Source organism: Lolium perenne, chromosome 1 (genome assembly GCF_019359855.2).
Source record: "Lolium perenne isolate Kyuss_39 chromosome 1, Kyuss_2.0, whole genome shotgun sequence".
In the NCBI taxonomy this organism is placed as follows: Eukaryota; Viridiplantae; Streptophyta; class Magnoliopsida; order Poales; family Poaceae; genus Lolium; species Lolium perenne.
The window spans coordinates 196650604-196675272 of record NC_067244.2 but is presented as its reverse complement, the minus strand read 5'-3'; the positions used below and the strand labels follow the sequence as shown (position 1 = coordinate 196675272).

General features: G+C 45.2%; 2 protein-coding genes across 2 annotated transcripts; both read right to left on the bottom strand.

Moving 5' to 3' along the window:
* Positions 1-636: 636 nt before the first annotated feature.
* Positions 637-10764, bottom strand: LOC127317804 (uncharacterized). The gene is made up of 11 exons (XM_051348401.1): positions 10527-10764; positions 6796-10440; positions 6483-6603; positions 5715-5800; positions 5140-5381; positions 4380-4466; positions 3739-3838; positions 3231-3426; positions 2899-3092; positions 2167-2317; positions 637-1600 (listed from the first exon to the last, which is right to left on the bottom strand). The coding sequence occupies exons 2-10, from the start codon at positions 10438-10440 to the stop codon at positions 2297-2299; spliced, it is 4692 nt and encodes a 1563-aa protein (XP_051204361.1). The 5' UTR covers positions 10527-10764; the 3' UTR covers positions 637-1600; positions 2167-2296.
* A 2077-nt stretch (positions 10765-12841) lies between these two features.
* On the bottom strand, positions 12842-16644 carry LOC127317795 (cyclin-B1-5). Its single transcript, XM_051348388.1, has 8 exons — positions 16374-16644; positions 15629-15752; positions 15435-15534; positions 14341-14556; positions 14101-14226; positions 13750-13998; positions 13317-13654; positions 12842-13217 (listed from the first exon to the last, which is right to left on the bottom strand). Exons 1-8 carry the CDS (start codon positions 16426-16428, stop codon positions 13091-13093), a joined length of 1335 nt encoding a protein of 444 aa, XP_051204348.1. The 5' UTR covers positions 16429-16644; the 3' UTR covers positions 12842-13090.
* Positions 16645-24669: the final 8025 nt, after the last annotated feature.

The window sequence follows — 24669 nt, the reverse complement described above, 5'->3', positions numbered from 1 at the left end:
TAACAGAAAATTGAGTTCATTTGAAAATGTACCACTAGCTCTATACATCCAATAAGATTCAAATACATTGTGCAGGCTACTAAATTTATCTTAGAAATATATACTCTAACAACAATTCATTTCTTGACCTCTGAAATGTAATTAATGAAAGATGTGATACTGCTGCGCGAGGAACTACCCACTTCAGCTGCGTGGTGGGAAGCGGAAGCCTCTTTCAGCAGTGAGCCAGTTTGGGCTCTCATCCTCATGTCCTCGCCGTCATCACGATTCATGAGCCTCTTCACAGCTTCAACAATTTCATGTCTTTAATGACACGGTCATCCCAGATCTGCTCCTTGATGTTGACCCAATCTTCCACACATCGGTGATTAGCCGGCTATTGACTGGCTGATCAAAAGATATAGGCAGATTCAACATGACCACCACGGAGTACAGTGCCTCGCGCATCGAGTTCATGCCGCAGTGAGTGAAGAACCTAGCAGCAGTAGGATGGCACCAAGATGCATGTCCTGCTGATGTGTCTTCTGTATCAGATTTTTTTTTTTTTTTTTTTTTTTTTTTTTTTGAGAAAAGTATCAGAGATTCTTTGCGTTGTACTTGTATCAAAGTTGCTGAAAAAATTGAGCACATCAACAGTTTTCACCAAAGGGATGATACATAGTTTCATTAATTTGTCAAGTGTGCAAGAGTGCTAGCATTACAGTACATCTAGCGATACGAAACATTTCTTTGGATTCAGTCCAATACAAAAATTCCATGTTCAGAAACATCCACTGATATGGTCTGACCATACATGCTCCACAAATGAACTGCACCCACAAAGAGGAAGAAACAGCTTCAACATATATTGTTGCTGGTTCCATTGCCACACACAAAGGGGAAGGGCTGGTTGCAGGCTTGCAGCAATGGAGTTGCTCTAGCTCGGGGCTGATCAACGGAACACTGACATTGGACGAGTAACTTGCCAGCATTTGCCACGCCACGAGTCCTCATACAGATCAAGGGCAAGTGCAGGTGCCTGAGTACAGTTCATAAATCATCTCACAATTCAAGCGTGTGCATCTGAGAGGAAGCTTACGATGCGTCGGTGCTGTACGCAGACCGGACTGCACCAGCTTGTTCGCTGATGGCTCGAACTGAAACATTCTGGATGGCTCTACAAACTGCTTACCCCTTTTTTGCCGGCATACCTTGAAGATGCTAAATACTCGAATCTATTCCGCATTACCCCTTTTTTGCCGAACAAAGTGCTTCAATAACCTCCTAACAACAAGGGCTCAAGGGTCACTGGTTACACTGTCTTCACATCTTTTCTTGTCCTTCAAATGCCAGACCGGTTACCACAGCTCGGGTGCTTGAGCCTGGCACCCTGTCATCCCATCTCATGGAAGCAGTTGATTCAGGAGATCATAACACAGCTTTTACATGCTCAAGGGACCAGGTTCTGTTTTAGTTTCTGTTTTCGACAATCAATAAGCATTCTAGGATGAGTATGTCCTCTGATCAGTTGACACACAACTCTGATGAAGCCTGCTTTGGAAAAAAGCTGCTGCACTGCATGCCTTTTATGTGCGTGAACATCCACGGCGCAGCATTGGGGCTGCAAAGCATACAAATCAATGATAAGACAAAAGACCAGAAGGTATAAACAGCATCATATCACAGATTTAGAATTAGTGCTCCCATCTTTCTACTTATCATTTTGGAATGCATGGATCCAACCTTTTCAAAATGACCAGACGTACATAAAGAAATCAAAATTTTCGCGTGAAAATTACATGGGTTCTCATATGACTGCATATTCAATAACTTTTCACACATAATGCGAAAAGGTAATGATCAAGGGGTTGCACCTTAGATGACAAGCAAAAGGTACAGTTGTAGTAGTGTTGTACTAGTTATCAATGCTGTCCACTCTGGCATTACTTCAGAGTTTAAACTTTCTTTGGTAGGAAGGTGATACCTTAGATGGCCCTATGTGAATTATGTATAGAATCACACCTTGTCTATTCTTTTATTATTTGTTTCCTACTCCCAAGGCATTGAACTCTGGACCGGTATACACCCCCAAAATTTTCAAGTATTACCCAAATTGCCAGATGAACCGGGGGTAGCCAAAATGCTCTGTTGTGACAGGTTTCTTTCAGACAAGTCCTTACATCATACCTGGAAGCAGTTGCATGACCATGGCAGCAAGCTTCTCTATCACTGTCCAGCCCTAGATCAGCAAGACAAAGTTGGCTAGCACAGATAGCCCACCAAGTATAGAGGCCCGATGTTTGATTCCGTGAGAAAATCACACTTCCCCAACAGCTATCTACAAAACAAGATGAAGAGATCATGCAGCATTAAGTTATGGCTATAATAGATTAATAGCACATCCTCAGCAAAATATAAGGACAAAAATAGAAGTAGTACTGCTAGCTGGATAACATAGGATTTGATCAAGTTTTATCAACGGAAGCAAGATGTATGCATATTTGCTCCAAATGGTCTGCTTGTTTGTGTGTGCTGAATCCAAACCATTATATTTGGGACCACTATGAGTTGTACAATGAAAAACACAGCATCGTGAATGTACAACCTTATGCACATTGAAGAGCAACAGGTAAGAACGCAAATGAAGAACAAGAAAGTCATGGTTCAGACTACACGCGCAAGAACCTCAGCCTTTCTCTGGATTTCTTGTGGAAGAAAGCACTACCGGTTGAATAGATGATTTTGACATTACAATCGAATTATGATATTGTATATCTGTTTGTTATTAACTAGAGATGTCTCCTTATCTAAAAATTTACAGCTACATCACTTAAAAGTCACAAGTATAATGTTTGGCAAAAGGTTATCTGTTTTCAAATCAGCAAAAATATAAAGCTTTGTATTGCTGATGGATCAAACCTTAGCGGAATTGAACCATGCTGCGGGATTACATTCACGTTTCAGTGTTCCGAAAGAACCATTTATTGCAACCTCAGGATTCAACTCCTCTGGCAATTCAAGGTCACGGAGTTCAAGATGCGCATTTGCTTTCCCCTTAGATAAACACTTGCCATTAGTTAATCCAGAAACATTACATGCGCTGTTTTCCTTCTCTGCATAGTTACAAAGTTTTGAGCATTATTATAGGTGCAACTGTGCAAGAACAGAAGGAATAAATGCAGGATGCAGATTAAAAATGCATAGCATTTAAACGCAAAATATGGCTGAAGGAGTAGGATAAGACAACCAACCAGGTTTTGCAATTGTTGTTCCATCCAATCTTTTGGTTAGCAAGGATGACCCAGGAAACAACATCAAATTAACGTTACGAAGTTGTTTCTTCTCATCATCCTCAATAAGTTTGAAACCAAATCCTGAGATCCATGTATTAACCAACTCAGGGATGGCAGAAAGGACCAACATCTCCACATGGAACGATCTCAGCATCTGTAATAAAAGTAAATGAAATTCACATGGTCGAATCTGGACAACAGAAGTAATTTTAAGAACATATCATAAAATCTATAGTGCGGTTGAAATCCTAGTGAATAGAGTTATTGTACTACCTCTGTCCACAAAAGGACGTCTTAGATTTGTCTAAATTTGGATGTATGTAGACACTATTTAGTGTATAGATACATCCGAATTTAGACAAATCTAAGACATCCTTTTATGGACGGAGGGAATAGTACACGATCATGAGAATTACATAATTTGCAACAGAACTTGTATCTGATTCCGAAACTCCAGTATACCTACCTTTTCAATGATATCCAGCAATCTTCGGCACATCCCTTGACGGCGGTAATCCACACAAGTAGCGATGAAAGGCAGCTCGGCTGCTTTGGTCCCATGTAACCTGCAGAAAATAGTAAAGGGAAATTCCGTAAACATGGTAGCAAATGAGGGAAACAACCCTTACAATATATGATAGTCGATTGCCAATTAATTTTCCAACACACCACTTTCATCTACATAGAAATTCTGCTAAGTTCAGCCGAAAATTAGAAGAAAAAAATAGTTGTGTAGAAAATTAATCTATGCCCATGCATGCCCCGAACCAGTTGGAATTGCAAGAATTACACAGCATGGAGAGATTTTCCAAAATCCCTGAATTACCAGGTCAGGTTTGCATGCTAGAAATTCCATTATGAAAAGTTTGCACTACCAGACATACAAACTGCATAAGAACTGTGGATAACTGGTCAGCCTCTAGGCACCCATTGAAGGGTCCATATGTTAGCCATTGACTGGACAGTGTGTTGCTTACACATGCATAGTCGCTCTTAAATATAAGTTGTAAAGCAACTATGGCAGCAGCCAATGGCTAAGCACAAACATATTTCAGAAAGAAAAGAATGTGTTCTGCCTAGAGATTGCTTGATCAACCAAGTACTTACCTGATAGATGCTACGCATAGAATCTCATCACCTTTCTCCAGGATTACAGTGTAGAATCCCTGATAATCTAAGCGTGCGAAGTTTGATCTGATGAAATGTGCTCCATGTTAGTAAGTGTCAAAATGGTTTGGTAAAATGTTGTGGCAAGTACTCTAGCATACTCTGTGAGAAATAATTAGTCCTAATATATACAACTAGAAATTAGCTATTAGCATTGAACCAAATATCTTATCAATGGATCTAAGGTATCAGCGCCGATCCAAATTACCAGTACAATAAGAAACTTAAGTTATAATCATATAAGTTGATACAAAAATGTATATAATAGCTTGCTGTTAGAATTCACCAAAACTCCCAAGACCCAAAAAAAAATGCTGTTCCAATAGAGGGTCAGGGTATGGTACACAAATTTCCACAGTAATATGAAGAAGTCAACTGTACTTATACGTATTTCAAAGCACTGTCTGAACTGGTTATTAATAGAGGAAACATAGTCTTCAGAAGGAGATGTTTGGGATGCTTAGTCGTTAAGTGGAGATACATAAAAAAATCAATTTAGGAAATATGTGGTGGATAACTTCTTTTTTTTTTTTTTTGCCTTGGCAGACTTCACTTACCACAAAAGATCAATAGAGTACATTTACAATATACACCTTGCTCGTCCATATGGTGCAAAAAAGATAATGAAGTATAGCACAGATATTGTCTAAGACAAATCCATGGTGCAAAGGATAATGAGTAAAGTAAATAGGAAACTTGCCCCTTATTGTACAAGACATGTGGTATCATGTCTACACCAGTTCTAGGATCCACCATGCGAATGAAACATTCCTCCAATAAAGTAAGAGCCACCGCCAATTTTGTATTACATTCTGTCATATGGGCAATCTTCCGGGAAGAGTGTAGCCTCCGTCCATCATTACAGCACTTCAATATGCTCCATGAAAGCTCATTGTCAATAATATTCTCTATCCCAACATGACTATGTAGTCCAACAAATATCTGCTAGCAACAATTGCAGAGAAAGGCTTTCAGAAAAAGGAAATGAAGGGTAAGCCAAAATTTCCAGCTTGTTGGGTGCACCAATAAAAGTAACAACAGTTTGCATGGAGTAGCAATCAGTTTGATCCTCCTCGATCATATTAATGACATCTGACATATTACAAGCATGGAAAATAAGCAACCCAAGATTTCCTACTGTCAGTCAGTCCCCAAGATGTACTAGTGTCTGAAGAATGCAGAGCCAGAAAACAAACCATAATTTCCACAAGTGTGGTAAATAACAAGACTTGTACTACTCAGCATCTTGTGTAAAAAAATAAAATAAAATATTACCTCCTTACAGTATCTCCCACAAAACCATGTGTCAGATCCTTGACCATCACAGGGCAGCATCTCGTGCTTAATGCATGTGTCATGGTCTGCCAGTAATAGATGAGAATATCAAGTTAAAGTTTAGGGTAAACATTACACGATAAATTCACCCACTATGCATTATGATTTATGAATACTGGATAAGTTATATGAGATGAATGATGACTAAGAGACCTCAACTTCAGCTAAGGCTACGGAAAACTTAAGCCCTAAAAAACAAAGTGCAGTTAGAGGGGGTCTTATCGGAGGCCTAAGCCCCTTTTATACTGAGAAAATTAAAATATCAATCCTTAATAAAGTAGCTTCTGTGAGAGAATTAAACTCTGAGAATTTCTAGGGACTTACAGAATATCCAGCAAGCTAATTAGTGCGGAAGTACTTATCCAATTTAAAGATAAATACAGGATTTGAAGAAAAGTACTAATTAAGTATCGCATCCTAAATATTTATTTTAAATGATAGCAGAAAATAACGCAAATAACAAGGCAAACGAGGAGGGATTGTAATTGATACATGCATACTGAGAAAGTGAGAACATGGATCCAGTTTAAAGATAAATACAAGAGTATGAAGAACAGTACGACCCAATTAAGTACTACATCCCTAAATATTTACTTTAAATGATATGTGTCTAGATTCATCCAAATCAGCGACAACTAATATGGAACAGAGGAAGTAGCAGAAGTAGTGCAAATGACAAGGCAGGTGAGGAAGAGTCGTAATCATTACATGCATCTCCACACTGCAGACATTTTAAGATATCTGAGGACGAAACCTCCTTTTCACTAACTGGATTTCCACAATTCCGGCATGTGCATTTATGGCAGTACCAACTGCCTTCAGGAAGCTCCTACATATGTGAAAAAGAAAGAAAATAATTTATGAACCAAACTTCATCAATATAAGTAGTAGATTCAAAGTTCCAACACAAACATTTTATGGAACAAAACAGTGCAACAATGGATGGCAACATCTATATTGGAAATTAGAAACACATCTGCAATGGATAAACAGTCAATGTCAGTGCAGAGAAGCTTGGTACCTGGGTAGACAAGCAAGCTTCGTGATATGTTGATGGGCAATTGTCACAGCAAAGTAATTCACCGCCATCTCCACAGAAACCACATGTATCGTCATTTTCATCCATCGCCTCGACTTTCCTTCCACTTGCATCACTTCTCCTGATTATCAATTCAGAAGACCAGGCCTCTACCTGGCATAGAGTATATGACTTGCCAGACTGCAGAAAGAGGCCTAATGAGGACATAGGCATACAACAACCAGCATGAGCCTTGAAGTCTGATACAGATAAGGTTTTTGAGCAACATTTGCAAAGAATGCCTTCCCAGGTGACCTGGCCATCCTTAATAACTTCATTGCTCTCCAGATTCCGGCACTGAATAACATCTTTTACTGTCAGAAAGCCAGTTGCAATCAACCAGCAGAGCACAGTTTTCCGTGTCAAACTTATTCTCTTCCCACCCAGTAGGTTTGTCCCTCCTTTTCCAGATGTTCGAGCAAGCAGTTTAGTACTTCGCTTCTGGCTCTTAAGCTTTTTGTACTTTGCACCTTGAAAAAATGAGCTTGCGGCATATTTGTGGTAGGAGGCAACATCCCTGTTTTTTACAATAGCTGCGATCAGAAGGTCGTCGTCATTGATACGCAACTCACAGGGCCTCTTCTTGGCATATTTATCACAACCTTCATGTTTCCTTTTAGCAGTGGCCATCTTGCAGATTTGTGCCTCGCGAGATAAATCAGTTTTCAGGAAAGCAGCATTAGATTCACGGGATAACTCAGCAAGAACAGAATTGCAGTTTGAAACCTTATGTGAGTCCTTTGGGGGAATTCCAAGAGATGATTCCTTCAACGATGGCAACTCCTTGTGGACCATTTCTATAGGGACGATCTCATTGGCGCTCGAGTCCCTTGCAATTGAATCAGGTTTTAAGATTGTATGCTCCGTAGATTCTTCAACAGTACACTCACCTCTTAACATACTCATCTGCTTGCTCTCTGAAGGCAACTTCTTGTGGACCATTTCTATAGGGACCATCTCATTGGCACTCGACTCCCTTGCATTTGAATCAGATTTTGAGACTGTATGCTCCATAGGTTCTTTAACAGTACCCTCACCTCTTAAAATACTCTGCTTGCTCTCTGAAGGTGACTTCATGTGGACCATTTCTATAAGAACAGTTTCATTGGCACCTGACTCCCTTGCACTAGAATCAGGTCCTGAGATTATATGCTCCCTAGGTTCTTTAACAGTAGACTCACCTCTTAACATACTCATCTGCTTGGCCTCTGAAGGTAACTTCTTGTGGACCATTTCTATAGTGATGGTTTCATTGGCACCTGGCTCCTTTGCATTGGAATCAGGTTCTGAGATTGAATGCTCCTTAGGTTCTTTTACTGTACCCTCACCTCGTAACATACTCATTTGCTTGCTCTCTATAGGCCACAACATGCCAGGTTTGTTGCTTTGGCTGTTTCCATTTAGCTTTGCTGATCTGGGTTCAGCTTTCAAATACTTTTTCAATGTGCCAACAGATGAACAAATACCATGTTTTTCTGAGAGGTTAATGTTTTCTGGATTAGAAAAGTCAAGAATGGCTACATTGCTCTGTTGGTTAAATACATTCTCCATAGTATGCTGCACAAAGCTTTGATAATACAGCTCATCGAATCCATTTGCATCAATATCAGGTATCATTTTGGGCTTCTTCCTTGCTTTTTTCACTGAATCATTGATAAGTGCTGCTCCGGAGCAGAATTGCCGGGTTTCTGTGCTTACATAAATATGATTCTCCTTTCCGTCACTTGCCCCGCTATTCTGGCCCTGTGTGCAGCCATTTTGTAGGTTGATATCTCTGTTATGGCCACCTTCGAAGTCATGACAGCTGGGCACAGCCTGACTCCTACTGCAGCTCTCACTTGCTTGTTTTCTGCAATCAGCTTCTGTGATCGCAGGAGTACATTTCCGCGTACTTTTACTGGCTTTCTGCGTACTTTTACTGGCTTTCTGCGTACTTTTACTCTCTGAAGACATATTCCTGTTGTCATCGAGGACTAATGTTGAACTATCAACAGCTCTGACAGTTTTACATTTTTGCAGAGCAAAAATTTTCCTACCGATGAATACGACAGCAATGAAAGGATCCAAAAGCTCCCACCGTTGAAGAAGTGTAAGTGCGTTGTGTTGGTTCACAAGTATCTTCTGGATATAGTCCATTGTATCTGTGAGGTCCTTCCAGAACATATCAACATCTGACCACTCCATCGGATACTTCCCCCGTTCCGAGCCCACAGAGGATTCATATAATTTGTTACCGCAGAACTTCCAAGCCTGAGTTAGTGAGCTAAGGACCACTTCCCTGTGTGGTGCTGTGAAATAGGATGACATCTTAGCCCTGTCATTCCTTTTTCGCGGGCTGATGGTCCAGCCAGCATCCTTGAAAAGGCAATGTGCATGCGCCTCTAACAGATTGGGGAGATCCCTGCTTGATGTCTTCTTAGAACCAACAGCAGGTGGGACGGACTGTAGACTGCTACATTGAGGGACATCACCATCATCAAGTGAACTAATATTTGCATCCGGTGTGCCCTTTCCACAGAGGTTCTCAAGTTCAGCAAACTGCCCAGAGCCAATGTGGTCATGGGACAGGCGAGGTGCCACTGCCACTGCAGTATCATAGGTTGACTTGCTGAAGAGCGGGTACCCTTCTCCGGCTCCTCTCTCAGATAAAACTGTCCCGCTACATGTATACAGGGCTTGACTAGCATCGACCATCTGTCCTTTGTCATAACTCAAGCACGAGGCTGCGTCGCTCGGGAATGGCTGCTGATCGTGTAGCCACTGGTACAGAAACGGGTCGGAAAGAGAGGCGGTGCTCTGGAACTGCGAGAAATCTGCTAGCGCGTCGATGTAGGACGGCATGGGATCATCAACACCGCTGGTGCTGCTGCTACCACCGAACCCGATCGCGTCACAGGTCCTGGCTGCTCTGTCCTCAACTGTTGCTTGCATGTGGTTTTTCATGAGCGCTGCGCCATATACTTGCTGCCGGTTGCAGTTCTCGACCACGTCGGCTGCACATCCCAAGAAACCCTGCAGCACAGTATCCAGCTCGAGAGCCAGTTCATCGATTGCATTTGGCTGGCTGCGACAATGTGCATGCTCCTGGACACCAATGTCCGCTTTGTCTTCCATACGACCGTTTTGCCCAGATTGGAAATGTGCGTGCCCCTCGACACCAAGATCCACTCCGACATCCATGAACCCGTTTTGCTCGACGGGGGAATGTGATTGCGCATCCACATCAAGACCATGCGCCCAGCCAGCCCCAATGCGCTCGCCGCAGAACCGTGGGGGCGCATCGGCGAAAACTTGAGCCTGAGGCGCGGCAGCAGCAGCAGGTTGCTGGGGAGCAAAGTGGGCGCCGGGAAGCAGCGACGTCTCGGCCACCTTGAACCGCCCCCCTCCTGCAGGCTCCATGGGCGGCGGGCAGGGGTGGCCGGCGGCTCCCCTGGAGCTGGAGAAGACGTCCCTGAAGGCCTGGAGCTCCAGGAGCGAGCCGTCCAAGCCGCCGCCGCCGTCCTCCTCCATCCGGGCGGCGACGTCCTCCCCGAAGATGAACCGGACGGCGTCGTCCTCCCTGAACCCTAGCGCCTCCTCCCCGGGCATCTGGCAAGAAGCGTACAGTGAGGCGAATCTGAGGCGGGGGGAAACCCGGGCGAGGGGAATGCCGGGGAGCAGGCGAGCAGCGGTACCTCGAATGCCGGACTTTCCCGCGAATCGAGCGGGGACGGGAGGTGGCGGCGCCCCGGCTGTAGCGGAATGAGCAGGGGCGAATCGACCTTGGCTTGCTGCCGCGGCGGGAGGAGACGAGATCCGAGCCCGGCGGCTGCCTAGGAGTTCGGGCGGGCGGGCTGGCGGTCGGTCCGGCGGCGGGAGAGGGGAGGGAGGGCTCGCCGGGGTTTGGTCGTCAGTGGGGTATCACATTGGCCGAACACTGCGTCAAGGTGCTTAATTCAGTCTCTGTGAGACTGGCCAGTGAATTAAATAGTCTGTAGACGAATTTGCTGATTAGCAACAAAAGAATTGTCTTATTACATGATCAGATACGCACCTGAATCCATATGATCATTGTTTCCACACTTTGGCCTCTATTCGTCAGCGGTCAGTGTCTTATCTCAGTAAGAGTGAGTTGCGTGAGAAAATTTATATATAGCCACCACATGATCACATAGGCACTAGTGATCTCATTTTTATAAAAAATCAAAAATCATATTTTTGAGTCTCAAAAAAATCGTTAAATATCCGTATTTAGTTAATGATGTATCCCACAAACGTGTAAAAAGCAATTTCAAATACTTCATGCTTTGAGCTACATGTAGATCCGAGTAGTCATTTTTTTTTATTTCCAAAACATATCAGATTTTGTCATTTTTGTTTAGCACAAATAAAAGAGTCTTGGGTTGAGATTTTGCATAATTATGAGATGTAACATTGACAATCTTCAGAATTATTTTCATATTTTTTAACAACTTGTAAAAATATTTTTTATTTTTTAAAAAATAGCAAGATCACGAGAGCTCGAGAGCCAAAATCACTTTCCGCCACATGATGTTCCTTATGGTATAGTCTATCGTCTTCTTCGCTCCCTTTATGGCCTTAAGCAAGATTCCTACCGTGGTTTGTGCGCTTCACCTTTGTGGTGACCGTTACTGGTTTTTTGCCCAATGAGTATGATCTATCATTGTTTGTCCACGTTTTTACTCATGATGCCGAGTACATTGCCTTGTTAAGGTACGTCTAATTGAGAAGTTTTGTAATGTATGACCTTGTTTTTCATTGTTACTTTCTTGGGATTGAGATTTCTTCTATATCTGGCTTCTTATTTCGCAAAAAAAAAATCCATAATCTTCTTGCTCATGCCGCTCTTAGTTATGAGCACACTATTGAGACTCCTACGAGGCTCAATGTTCACCTCCCTGATGGTGATCGCGTGTCTGATTTAATGTGTTATCATCATTTTATAGAAGTCTTGTCTATCTAGCTATTACTCGTATATCTTCTATTCTAAACATATTTTGAGTTAGTTTTATTTGTGCTTCCACTTTGGTTCACTATTATCATCTTCCTTGTGTTCTACGATGTCTTCGTGGCATGCTACCTCATCATATTTTCTTTCCGGGTTCCAGCTCGTTACAATTCTAGGCGATGCTACGTGGACTAGTGATTCTTCAGATCGTCGTTCCCTTTGGTGACAGTTTCCTATTCGAGTGCAGAGGTTGAGTTGCAATAGGCCTCTCTTGACGGAACATGTGATTTGGTTATGATTGTTACTTGAGGAGTTTGGTGTTTCATGTCCCATCAATATTGTGAGTGACATTGGGAAGCATAAACTCACCAAGCATATTAATTTTCTTTTGTACACGTTGGTGTGCAAGATAAGTTTATTGTTTTAAATTGCAGATGGTGGATCTCTTCACGAAGATCCAAACTAGCGCGGAACATGAATTTTATCTCTCCAAACTTAGTGTTGTGTATCCAACAGGAGTGTGAGGGGTTTTAAAGTTATATCCATTTCGTCTTGAAAAGGATGCCACAGATTTGTCTTAGGTTAGGGTTAGGCTAGATACATGCATGTATTTAGACAAACATGCAACATTTTTTCCAGACGGAGGGACTAAGATATTTTGAAATGAACTCAGACTTTCTATTGAAAAGAGGAAAAGATTAAAAGAGCAATCCCATTGGTGGCAGATTTGTAATACGTCTAGAAAATTTGCAGCTACTGGCTACATGTACTCATGGTGTAATTTGTTTCAATTGGTCAGATTTTAAATGATCAAATCAGTTTTTCCCTGCATGGCCCGCTCTTTGTTTCTTCTGCAGTCTAAGGGTGTATAACAACTTCTTCTCATTGTCCAGAATAGTTGCATGTGCATTATTGTTTTGTTCAACAACTTCAGAGAATGACCAATACCACCCAAGAAAGTTCAGTCCCTGTATAACTGTGGGAGCATTTCAGTATCATTTTGACAAACAAATACAATGGCAGAAAATGAGTAGTGACAAGTACAAGAACAAACAGAATTGACCAAGAAAGGCCATGGAACCCAGCAGTCATGACGATATACATTTAATGACATGAACTGAGAAACACTTGTAAAAGAGTATCATTAATTCTTGTTGTTACACCCTGGTGTATCCAAAGAGTTGAGTAGAACAGTAACTGAGAAAGACATGTACAAGAATAGCAGTTGGTACACCATGGTGTATCAGTTAGCAGAGTAAGCAAACGGAGCTTTCTTGATTTGAAGCCAAGCTAGGCGATTGCGGGATTGTGCAGAGCCACACAACCAAAAGGCTCACTGCAGTACTTCTTGTAAACGGTCTTCAGCTTGCACTGAGGGGCGGCGGCGTGTGAGGCGATGAGGACCTTGGCGGGCTCCCTGGAACCAGCAGACATAAACATAATTTCCATGAATTCCAGCTCAACTAAGTGAAGAAGAAGAGCATTAGCTCTGATTGAGGAGTGAAGGACTTCTTACATCAGCTGTAGCTCACTGAAGCCGGTGTGGTGCTTGAGTGTTTCAGTCCAGAGGGGGCTCTTCTTCAGTGTGCACCGAGCAGCGTACACGGCAGAGGCCGACACCAGGGACGGGCACAGGGAGACCAGCCCGTACTCCATCAGCGCCATCTCGGCGAAGAAGAACACCATGTGCTCCAGCTCCTTGTCGCTCCCGGCGGCCTTGACGAACCGCACCAGGAAGACGTACAGCGTGGGGACGGTGAGGTTCCATGACATCCTGTTCAGGATGCACTTCTCCATACCAAGGATCTGCTGCCGCGAGTACGCGTTGTCTGAGATGAAAATGAAATCATTGACCTGCAAATCACACACAATCAGATGAGCTCTTGGGTTCAGAGTTTCAGAGTTCAAATCACACACAATCAGATGAGCTCTTGAGCCAGGAGCCATACCTGCGGCGCCCATATTTCCTCGTACTTGCAGGCGATGAGCATCGCTGAGACCCCGACGAGCTGCAGCTCCCGTCGAGACACTGCCTGCAGGGAGAGGAACCTGTCTATTATGTAGATTGTGAGGTAGAAGCTCTCTGGCATCAGCTCAAACTTATGGGCAACTTCCACGAGCCAGTCCACGAGGATCGCCCTCATCTTGGGGTTGATCTCGGGCTGGCTTCCCATGTAATCGACCGGCCGGCTCTCGTGCTGCAACACATCACAACACATATTAGCGAGCAGTCTCAGAACAGTTGCTGAGGTGAGTTGAACAGACATGTTGTCTGAAGAGGAAGGGAGATTCGTAGTAACCTGAGCAATCTTGTAGTAAGTGTAGATATCGTCGATGTAGTCCACAACAGCCAGCTCGTTGTCGCCATCGAGCTTGTCGATGTCTTGCACGAGCTCCTTTGGCCTGCGATTGAAGCCACATGCTTCCTGGCATTGACAAGAGGATGCAAGCAGAGGTCAGCCACAACACTGGATTCCTTCATACAGCGAAAAGGAGCAATACAGCAGAGAGGTGTTGGATCGATCAGGTCGCTAGCTCACCTTGGAGCGGTGGGAGAGTACCAAAGTAAGCGTGTTCACCACCTTCTTTCTGCGAAGCTTGTGGGTGGGGCTGGCGGCGGCGCCCTCTGACGGCTTCCTGTTTTCGTCGGAGCCAGCGTAGATTGCCTTGGTGGCCTCCTCAGGACGAGGGACAGGCTTGAGAACCTTCTTGGCCACCGGCTTCAGGGCGGCAGGAGGGGCAGGCACTATGGCATTCTGCAAATCATGACACCAATTTCGAATCAACCATCAAGAAATTGCAGTTGAAATTTAAATTTCTATTTTAATATTGCTAAATTTTCTGTTCATCTGCAAGATAGAGATCAATTCTACTTTTTGTACAACCTACTGGGAGAATCTATAACACACTAAATGCTCAATCTGTTATTTAACACACTGAATCTATAACACCGACAATATTCATCCTACAGACTTTATGATGAATTGCAGGATGGTTATCATCCCTTACAATTGACACAGAAGTATGGTAACCTAGAATTTACCTTACCTCAGCAATCTGAATATTTGTTAAAGAACTTGACACTTGATAGTATTAGTTATACAAAATGGAAAAAAAAAATCCACAAATTACCATCTAATTTGTAAGAACAAATTACATCAAAAGAAAACAATAGTGTTTAGCTTCTAAGAACAAGCTACATCAAAGGTAAACCAGAATTTCTATGTTGTATCCTTTTTTATGGAAAAGTTAAGCATGCTCATAGTTGTTTCAAATCGTAGTATAGGTCCCTGAAATTCACTTTGCTGCTTTGGAACAAATTCACACCATTTGGCAGTCACCTGGGACAAGCAGGAAGTACTAACTAGATTTTTTTTGCCAGTATAGCAAAATGAGGGGACTCAAGAATAAATCGCACCAACATATGTCTGTCAGAAGCTAAAGACATGTGTTCTTGTACCAAGCTAACTAGCAAGATTCTTTAACGGTAGGAAAGATGGATAAGCATCCAGACATTAATGAACTGCTTATGGTCTTGAAGAGTAAATTACGTGCACACTTGAGAATATTGTGAACAAGATACGCAAGAACTGCAGCCTGCAGGTGCGGCGGCGAAAAGGGCGCATGCCCGTACCTTGTTCGTCACAGCGCAATCGGTCTGCGCCTTCCTCAGGAGCTGGGCGCCGAAGCTCCGTGTGATCCGGCGGTTGATCCCCTCCGGCAGCTCTATCTTCCTGTTACAAACGAACAGCGAACAAGATTGGATTCAGGAATCAGACATGGAACTTGGGAGAAAGAAACAGGACGGGCGCTGATTTCTTGTCTTACACGTCCAGGACATGGGCGTGGACAAGGTTGCCGATATCTCCGAGCGCTCGCCGCCGAGGGTTTCCTGCCTCGGGTCGGCCGGCGGCGGCGGCGGCCTTCTGCTTTCCTGTCGGGACTGCGGCACCTGACGAATCGGGCAGGAAGGGGAGGGGAAAAGATCAGAAACTGGTATTGGACTGCCACGGGACCATCAGAAGTCCGTTCTTGGCGAAGGATTCGTGTGGGGAAGAGCCGACGAGCACACCAAGAACTCGAGCCGAACAAGACGGGCTGCCTCAAAAACCACAATCTTTCTCCAAGAATCACAAGAGAGAAGAAGGGCGAACGAATTCCCCACTACCAGGCTCCCAAGATCCTTCCCCGCCGCCGTGGGACGAAATCAAGAACACGCCCAGAACGAGCGATCACTCCAAGAAGCAGGGCCAAGTTAATCAAGAACGCGGCCAGAACGAGCGATCCCCACCAGGAAGACGCGGCCGGAAAAAAGGGGAAGAAACTCCAAGAAGCAGGACCAAGTTAATCAAGAACGCGCCCAGAACGAGCGATCGCTCCAAGAAGCAGGACCAAGTTAATCAAGAACGCGCCCGGAGACGAGCGATCCCCAGCCAGCACGAAGACGCGCGCAGCAGGAAAGGGGGGAGAAACTCCAAGAAGCAGGACCAAATCAAGAACTTGCCCAGAAAACGCAATCCACACAAAGGCGCGCGCGCGCGGCTAGAAACGCGCAAGAATCGGGCTCGCTCACCTTGGTTCGCCGGCTGCTGAGCGGCAGCCGCGTGCTGGTGACGCCTCGTCGCCATGGGCTTCTTCTTGTGCGGGGACTTGCTCCACCACCTCTTCGGAAAGGAAGGTTCGGGGAGGCGCTGCTCCGGCGAGCTGTTTAAGAAAGGCGAAGGAAGAAGCGAGCGGGGGGCTCCTCCTCCTCCGATTCCTCTCTGCTACTGCTACTTGTTGGTCTCGGTGGTGGGGGGATTGAGAATTGCGGGGGACTGGAATTGGATGAGAGGAGAGACGAGGTGGGGAGGGCGGAGTTTATGTCCGAGCCAGAGGCAATCGGACGGCAGAGATGGAGGCGGCGGGCGGGACTAGGGCACGGGAACTAGCCGTTTGGGTTAGACACCGAGATTTATTTTTTCTTTTTTTGCTAATCAGAGAACTTTATAGATTATAATCGATAATTCACTCCGAGGTGTATCAACAAGAAAACCTGGTTTATAATTCCTTATATCAGGAAGCAAATTTGGTGCACATGAGCACCAGTGCTCTCAGTTTTTAAAATATTTAAAAATTGAATTGATCTATTTAAAAAAATCATCACATTTATTCCATGAATACATACACATATTCTGAATATTCATGCAAAGTTTCGGTAGAAATTGCATTGTAATTTGAGCTACAGGAAAAAAACAAATTTGTGGCTACGTATAGAGGTATATATTTGTCAGAAATTTGTCTTTTTTGTATAGCCTAAAATATAACATATTTTTCTTCAAACTTTCTACCGTACCTTCAGAATGTTTATATGTATGTGGGTATTTAATTTCATATTTTTTCAAATCCAAAAAATATGATTTTTAAAAATCAGGAGCATTGGTGCTCATGTGCCAAATACACTTTTCGCTTATATCACCACAAGTTTGCTTTGCACACAAATGTACAGCATTGTTAGCATCGCGCCCAACAAATAAAATGAAATAGCTTTCCTAAAATCCCTAACCTCCTGGAATATTGGCATCAATTCCGATTGATTTTCACCTTCAGCATTGCACCGAGAGTTTTCGTTTGTGGAACGTTACCGTATATCTGACTTGCATCCACTCAACATCTTTCCCTTGTTTTTGGAGCCACACAGACACAAACCTCCTCCGTCTCGGTTCATACGACTTACGTGTGTTTCTAGATCGTAAATTTAACAATGATAATGCAAGATACATGTTACAAAACATATATCGATAGAAATGCTAGCTGTTTTACTTTCTAATGGTATAGTTTTGTGTTGTATAATTGATATTATGTTGGCCAAATTATAACCTAGGGGATACACGCAAGTCCTATGAACCAAACGGAAGGAGTACATAAACTTTTGCATGATGTGCAAATTCATACACAAACTTGTACGCCGTGGTAAACTTGTACGCTAACTTGTTATATCAGTGCAAGATTAGTCCAAATCACTGTAGTGAGCACAGGTGCATGTTTCTTTTGAGAAAACCCTCTGGTTTTAAGAAAATCCACGTAGTGCTAAGAGATCGATCTGAGATCCCCCTCGCTGCCGCGGTGGGCGCCGCGCGTGCATGTTTCTCGCCATCTAGCAGTGGTTGAGGCAGGCCAACGTCGACGCCGCCCGGTTGCCGTTTCCGCCTGATCGTCGTCCACTGCCATGCTAGTGGTTAACGACATCTTTAGTGGATTGCTATCTCCGCCTCATCGCCGTCCACCTCCAAACTCATCAAAACGAAAAGTGTATCATTGAAAGGTCGACGTGCAAGTACTGTCGTGTGACTTTCTCTACTCCTTCCTGAAATTTTGACATAAATGACCACCTACCCCAAGAAATTGTCAAAAAGGACCACCTATGAACGGAATTGTCAGAAAAGACCACATGCTTCGTGGTGGCACTACCCCCAGGTAACACATGGAGGGTGTCACTTTAGGCCGTAGCGGCAGGAGGTGCCGCCGCCATCATAGGCGGCATGTTTGCAGCCGTTTCCTGCAGTTGGGCATCGGCATGCTGCATGCACGGTGTACCATGCCACCGTCCCAAATAGGTTGCTGGGTGGCGTGCACTACTAGGAAAAGGCCTACCGCCGGTGAACCTAAAGGGCCCATTGCCGGCGCACCACGAGCCCGCCGGTGCGAACGCGCCGGTGATAAATGGCCACTGCGCACCGAGCGGTGCGCGGCGATATGTCGGCCTACGCCGGCGCACCACCCAAGCTTCGGCAAAGCCAAATTCCACCGGCGCACGTGCGATTGCGCCGACGATAGGTCTTCCTAAAGCGCATGCCACGTGCGCCGGTAGTAGGGCATTTAGGTGCGCCGGTAATTATATTCGAAAATTCATTTTACAGCTTTTTTTCTAGCATATTACAATACATATTTGACAGCAGTATATATTTACAACGCAGTTCATATTTAGACAGCATTACATGCAATATGAGAAGCACATAGAGAGCCAAGTTTCATTTCGGTATCAATACACAATTACGCAAGTCTCGTTCCGGAATGTGTTGATTCATACAACACATGTGCATATGCAACACCGAACGACGAAGTTTCACAAAGTTAGAAGTCTCGGTACATAGTCGTCACAAGTATCGTCATACACCTCACAATGTAGGTCCTAACCTAAACTACAATCACATAGAACATGACCAACATGGTCATGATGACCATCATCACGAAGGCCATGGTCTTCATCCGGTTCCTCCTCATGTCCCTCATCTCTCCCGCTAGATAACGGGCGTATCTTCCTTCCGCCTCCACCCTAGTGGGGTATCCCTTGTAGCTGTTGCCGCTGAAACGGTGCACCTGTCTCCGACAGTCCTCCCGATCGTCGTAGACTCCAGAACCCTCCCCTTGTACACGACATATGTCGTCGGCATCTCCATTCACAAGACAAGTAAAACGTTAGTACCAATGCAATGAACAAGTGCCAACTTAAATAAGAGACAAGTAGTATGAACTAAATAGCATGTGCCTCATACTTTGTTGGTCGAAATAAATAATAACATACATGGATGGGGTCAGTGAGGCTAGGTAGGATGCACAATAGATTGATATTTGTGGCCATCACACCAAGCCTCACTAGCCCCACCCCGGAGTGTACAAGTGACCGAACATTTTAATCATCGGCCAATGCAATTAAGAAGTGCGAACTCAAATAGAAGACAAGTAGTACGAATTAAATAGCGTGCCTCATACTTTGTCGGTCGAAACAAATATTAACATCCAGGGATGGAGTCAGTGAGGCTAGGTAGGATGCACAATAGATTGATACTTGTGGCCGTCGCACCAAGGCTCACTGCTCCACCCCATAGTGTTCGAGTGACCTAACATTATATTCTTCGGCGAACTCCAAATACGAGGCAAGTAGTGGTCGAGTAAATGCAAATAATTATTAAGCTATGTACGCCATAATCTTGAAATATATAGCAAAGTAAATGAAACTATAGACACATGTTCACATGCACATTCATACAACTAAATAAAAGCAACTAGTCGATTCTATGGGAATATATAGCAATTATTACAGTACGGAAGTTCAAGGACATATCGTTCAAGCTTTAGCAAGTGTTCCCGTCGTAGGATCAGGTTGTACGCCTAGGGGGGAATGGACGGCAGCCCTCAAGCGAGTTGAACGGCCTCTCATCACGCGACATCTCCAAGCGGAGTTCTATCTCGTCATTAGGTGGTAGACCGTAGCCGTAGAAGAACTCGCCAGACCTATTGTTGACATCCTGCAGGATTATCGTGCAAATGAACTGCTGGATGCGACCCCAGTTCTTTCTAATCTCTCTATCAGGGACATCCGCCATGTTTGCAAACCTGTTTCTGAGATTCTCTGGCAGCAACATGTCATCTGCGTACTTTATGTACTCCTGCATCTGAAGGATGGCGTACCACGCGTCCATCCCATTGTCGGGCGTCGATCGCTCGAGGCAGTGGAAGTTGATTGTGTGGGTTAAGACCAAGCCTCCTCGGGATTTCCTCTCTACTTTGAGGGGGCCTGCCTTGTTGGCGAAGCCGGTGAGAGCATCATTGAGAAGGGTCTTGATGTGGGTGTAGTCTTTCTTTGTGGTCCCTACCCGAGTCGAGATAGACTGCATGCGAGTGTTGCGGGTGCACGACGATGAGGGTGCAGAACTTGTCTCTGCGGAAAACACACGGATTAACCTTTGGAAATGCAAATGGAGATATAGGATAGAATGGTAATGGGGGACTAGCGAGTGATTACTTACTCGGGGAAGTAAGGGATGAGAATGGCGCCCTTTTTAATGTTCGCCAGCATGAAATCCTCGACCTGCTGGGTGGCAATCGCCCGATCCCCAACGTTGCAGATGATGCTCTCCCGCATATAGAAGGGGTCCATTATCGCGATGGTCGGCGTCTCCTCCTTAACAATCTGGGCAGACAAGCTAAGAGCAACTAGGCGAACCACACTAAAGTGGAGCGCTTGCATGCGATAGATGCTGAAGATGTCGTTGAACCGGATGAAGCACAAGTCCGCGGGGTACTTCTCGACGAAGTTCATGCCAGTTGGCACCTTCGCCACCAAGAGAGGGTAACCAGGATCTTTTGATTTGAGAAGAAGGTTCTCCACATGCAAGACAGTCTCATGCAAGCTCCTCATATCCGGGGTGAGTTTCTTCACGACATGCTCCGGCAGCATCGGTTGACCCAAGTGATGCAGAGGTCGCCAATTGTTTGGCAACTTGTCAAGGAGTGGGACCTTGTCCTTGGATTTGGCCGCCGCCTTGTCTTGGGCGTCCTTCTTATTTTGCCTCTTCCTCTTCTTGGGTTGTACTGATGGACCCTCCATCGCCGTAGTGGCCGTAGCACGGAGTGTGTTTGGGCTCAACATATTTTTGACGGCGGCGGTGGCGACCTCCTCAGATTTTCCTCCTCGGCCGTTTCTTGAGAATCGAACAGCTTCTTGGAGCACACATATTTCAAGCCCGGCGCATCCTCATGGACAACTTGTGAAGACGTAGGAATATCCCATTGGAAGTTGTCACGTTCGTATTCCTCGGCCTCTGGCGCAGCTGGCTGTTGTGGTGGGGCGCTGACCTCTGGCGCAGCTGGCTGTTCTGGTGGGGCGATGACCACGGGCGCCGCTGGCTGTCGTGGAGGGACGCTGACATGTGGCGCCGCAAGGTGCTTGTCTTTGCTTGCCGTCGACCCCGAGTAGGTGTTGATCCGAATTAGGGTCTTCGGCCATAGCAGTACCCAACCCTTCAGTGAGGCCAGATTCAACGGGCTATCGTCATCGGCACCATGCGGTTGATTAGGAGGAAACAAATCCTCATAGCCCGGTAACGCCCGATCCACTTCAACCCGGTAAACGTCATCCGCCATATCTCGTGTGTGCCACTTCTTATCCAGGGGCCGAAGGATGGACCCCCTCGCGACGTCTTTGAGTTCGTCGTTTACTCTCATCAAGAAGGTGCATGGCGTCGAGAGCGCCTGCGAGAACATGTGTATGGCGTTAGAGAGAGGGCAAGGATGACGAAACTAATATATTAACTTGATGTACACATTAGTTAATTACCGTGAGGGCGTTGAGCTCGGCTAATGTCGACGGGCCAGCACATGCGGCGGCGGGCGTGCAAGTGACGGAGGGGCTGCTACCCGGCATGGACGGTGAATCCCTAGCACCAGCGACATTGCCGGCGGCCGGAGGAGTCTCCATTATAACATTGTCATTGCTGGCGGACGGCGGCACCATCGAGTTGCTGCTGTTGAAGCTAACCACTTGCATTTTCGGGGGGGGGGGGGGGGGGCTTGTTTGCCACCCTCATACCACGCTTGTAGAGCGTTGAAATCTGCTTGGACTGAAGCGGCGACTTCAGCTTTGACTTCAGGTGTGTAGCTTTGAGTTGCGGTACCAGTTGCGGTACCAAACCAGCTTGGACTTGGGCTAGGATTGACTCCCTCATTTCCTCCGCCTCCCGCTGCTTCCTCTCATTACGCGCATTTTTATCGGCCGCAGACGACAAGCCATAGTGACCATGCTTGTAGCCTGTACCGGCGCCAGCCACACGGCCTCTATGCGGCCTTCTCGTCGGTGAATGCTCATTAACGATGTTTAGCGCCCGTACGAGAGGCTTGTCCCATGCTACCCTGCCCATCGACGCCTGGGACGAGGAGCCTTCGTCACCTTGAGAAAGTCTTTGTCTTTCTTCTTCCTGCGGAAGAAACGCGAACCATTTAGAAATGTTGCTACTATTATATGAACGATACTTGATCTAATTAAACCGGTAAATTGCTTACCAGTTTTTTCTCCAACGCCAGGACCTTCTGGTCGTTCGTGAACCAAATTATGTCGGTTACGACCTTCGGGTCCGTGACAAGTTCCCCGGTTAGTTTCTTCTTATGGTACCGGGACCTGATGAATCTTCTTTCAAGCGGGTCCTTGTACTTGAGCCAGGGGTTCTCAATGCCGGCATTTACATACGCCTCATCCTCCTTCGCCCAATAGGGCTCCTTTCCCTCGTACCCACGGCTCCCAAGGTTGTGGTTGCCGATGTTAAGCTCCCGCATTTCCTTCCCCCACAACTTGCGATTCTTGGTTGCTTGTAGCTCTTCATTGGCCACAAAAGCATCAAAGTCCGCCTGGGTGACATGCGGAAAGGCGGAGTGGACCTCTTCGAAACCTTTGCCCTCAGCAATCAGCTTCCGCACCATGTACTTATAGCTGCTGAGGTGTTTGGTGAACTTCAGGAGGGCTTGTGAGTTCACAATGTTGTTGGTTTGATGACTGGAGGCGTAGTCGCCTAGGAACTTGTATCGTGCGTGCAACCTCGCAATGAGCTGGGCTCGCAAAGGCGCTTTGCTCTCAGCTCGGAGGTCCGTCTCGTTGAGATTGACGACCTCTCGGAGGATACATGCCAGTTGGTTGCCGTACCCCTTGGCAACATCCTTAGGCTCCACCGGCAAACCACTGGCGGGGTCCACCTCTATGACTGTGTCTCTGCCGGTGCCGACCGTGTTTTGGCGCCTTGCCTTCCGCGGCCTCTTGGCTCCACTTGTCCCGGTGCCACTACTCCCGGCGGCGCCGCTAGGATCGTCGCCGCTTGTCTCGCCGCCACCCCCGGCGGCGCCGGTTGCCTCATCGCCGCTAGGCTCGTAGGTACTACCCCCGGCGGCGTCGCTTGCCTCGTTGCCGCTCGGCTCGTCGGCACTACCCCCAGCGGCATCCTCCATCTCATGGTCCTCGTCGCCGCCAACACCAGCGGCCTCGGCATCCTCCTCCATCCTAAAGAAGTGCCTATTGTAGTGCTCCTCTAACTCTTCTTGAGACGACATGGTGGCTTGCACTAATAGAAGATGAAAAAGAGTTAGAATTCACGGAAAAATTCGGCATGACCTTTGCTAAAAATTGGTCATGCCGAGTGCTAGAATTGCCGGAACGGAAATGAATCGACATTCCGGCACTCAATAGCAACTCAATCCCTGTGTAACAGAAATGCAATTCACATATATATAGCCATGAACACCATAACCATCACCATAAACGAGAGACAATATAACTTGACCATTACAGTAGGGGAGCAGCTTGATTTTCATTTTCATTTCACCATAACCATCATAATACATAACAATAACTACTATTGCAGTTTGTTAGTTTGTATGATCTTCAAGTGATTTATTTTGACATAATATAAGTGATTTAGTTTGTATTCTGTTTAACTTCTTCTAAAGTTATTAACCTCCTATTTGTCTGTCCCCTAAGCCCTACAGAAACAGGCGAAGCAACCTTACATCAATATGATTAATTGAAGAAAAAAAGGAAGCACTTGAATATAGGGAAAAAAGCAAAGAAAACAAATAAAGAACTGATACAGTGATACACATAACTACACAAGAGTGCAAGCAACAGCACCATTATTTCCCACACTGAAGTTATTGTACGCAAGACACAACCTATTTACTGATATCCAACGGGCAAAATCAATACAAATAAGAAAGAAATACATGCAAATTGATTTGTTCAGACATTTCAGATTTCTAACATCTTTAGCTGACCACTTGTGCGTTTTGCATCATTTCAGGCAGCAATTTACACATTTATAACACGTACTGGTCTTTCTCCATATTGCACAATACTTGCCAGCAAGACAAGGCATACTTCCAAATGGTACAGGGAGCAAAAAACAGTAGGGACCAACTTATGTCAAAATAAATCACTTGAAGATCATACAAAATAACTCTCAACCGAGTCAACTTAATCACTTATATTACAGTAGGGGAGCAGCTTGATTTTCATTTTCATTTCATCATAACCATCAATAACTTGCTAGCATTTTATTATGATGCCA

What these genes read in the sequence shown, in the direction of transcription:
- LOC127317804 (XM_051348401.1), bottom strand. Translation starts at nt 10,440, where the DNA reads ATGCCCGGGGAGGAGGCGCTAGGGTTCAGGGAGGACGACGCCGTCCGG. An exon ending in TGCTGGATATCATTGAAAAG is followed by an intron (nt 3,427 to 3,738) that starts GTAGGTATACTG and finishes CTTTTATTACAG; the next exon opens with ATGCTGAGATCGTTCCATGT. An exon ending in AACAACAATTGCAAAACCTG is followed by an intron (nt 3,093 to 3,230) that starts GTTGGTTGTCTT and finishes GTAACTATGCAG; the next exon opens with AGAAGGAAAACAGCGCATGT.
- LOC127317795 (XM_051348388.1), bottom strand. Translation starts at nt 16,428, where the DNA reads ATGGCGACGAGGCGTCACCAGCACGCGGCTGCCGCTCAGCAGCCGGCG. An exon ending in CACGCCCATGTCCTGGACGT is followed by an intron (nt 15,535 to 15,628) that starts GTAAGACAAGAA and finishes CGTTTGTAACAG; the next exon opens with GAAGATAGAGCTGCCGGAGG. An exon ending in TACTCTCCCACCGCTCCAAG is followed by an intron (nt 14,227 to 14,340) that starts GTGAGCTAGCGA and finishes TGTCAATGCCAG; the next exon opens with GAAGCATGTGGCTTCAATCG.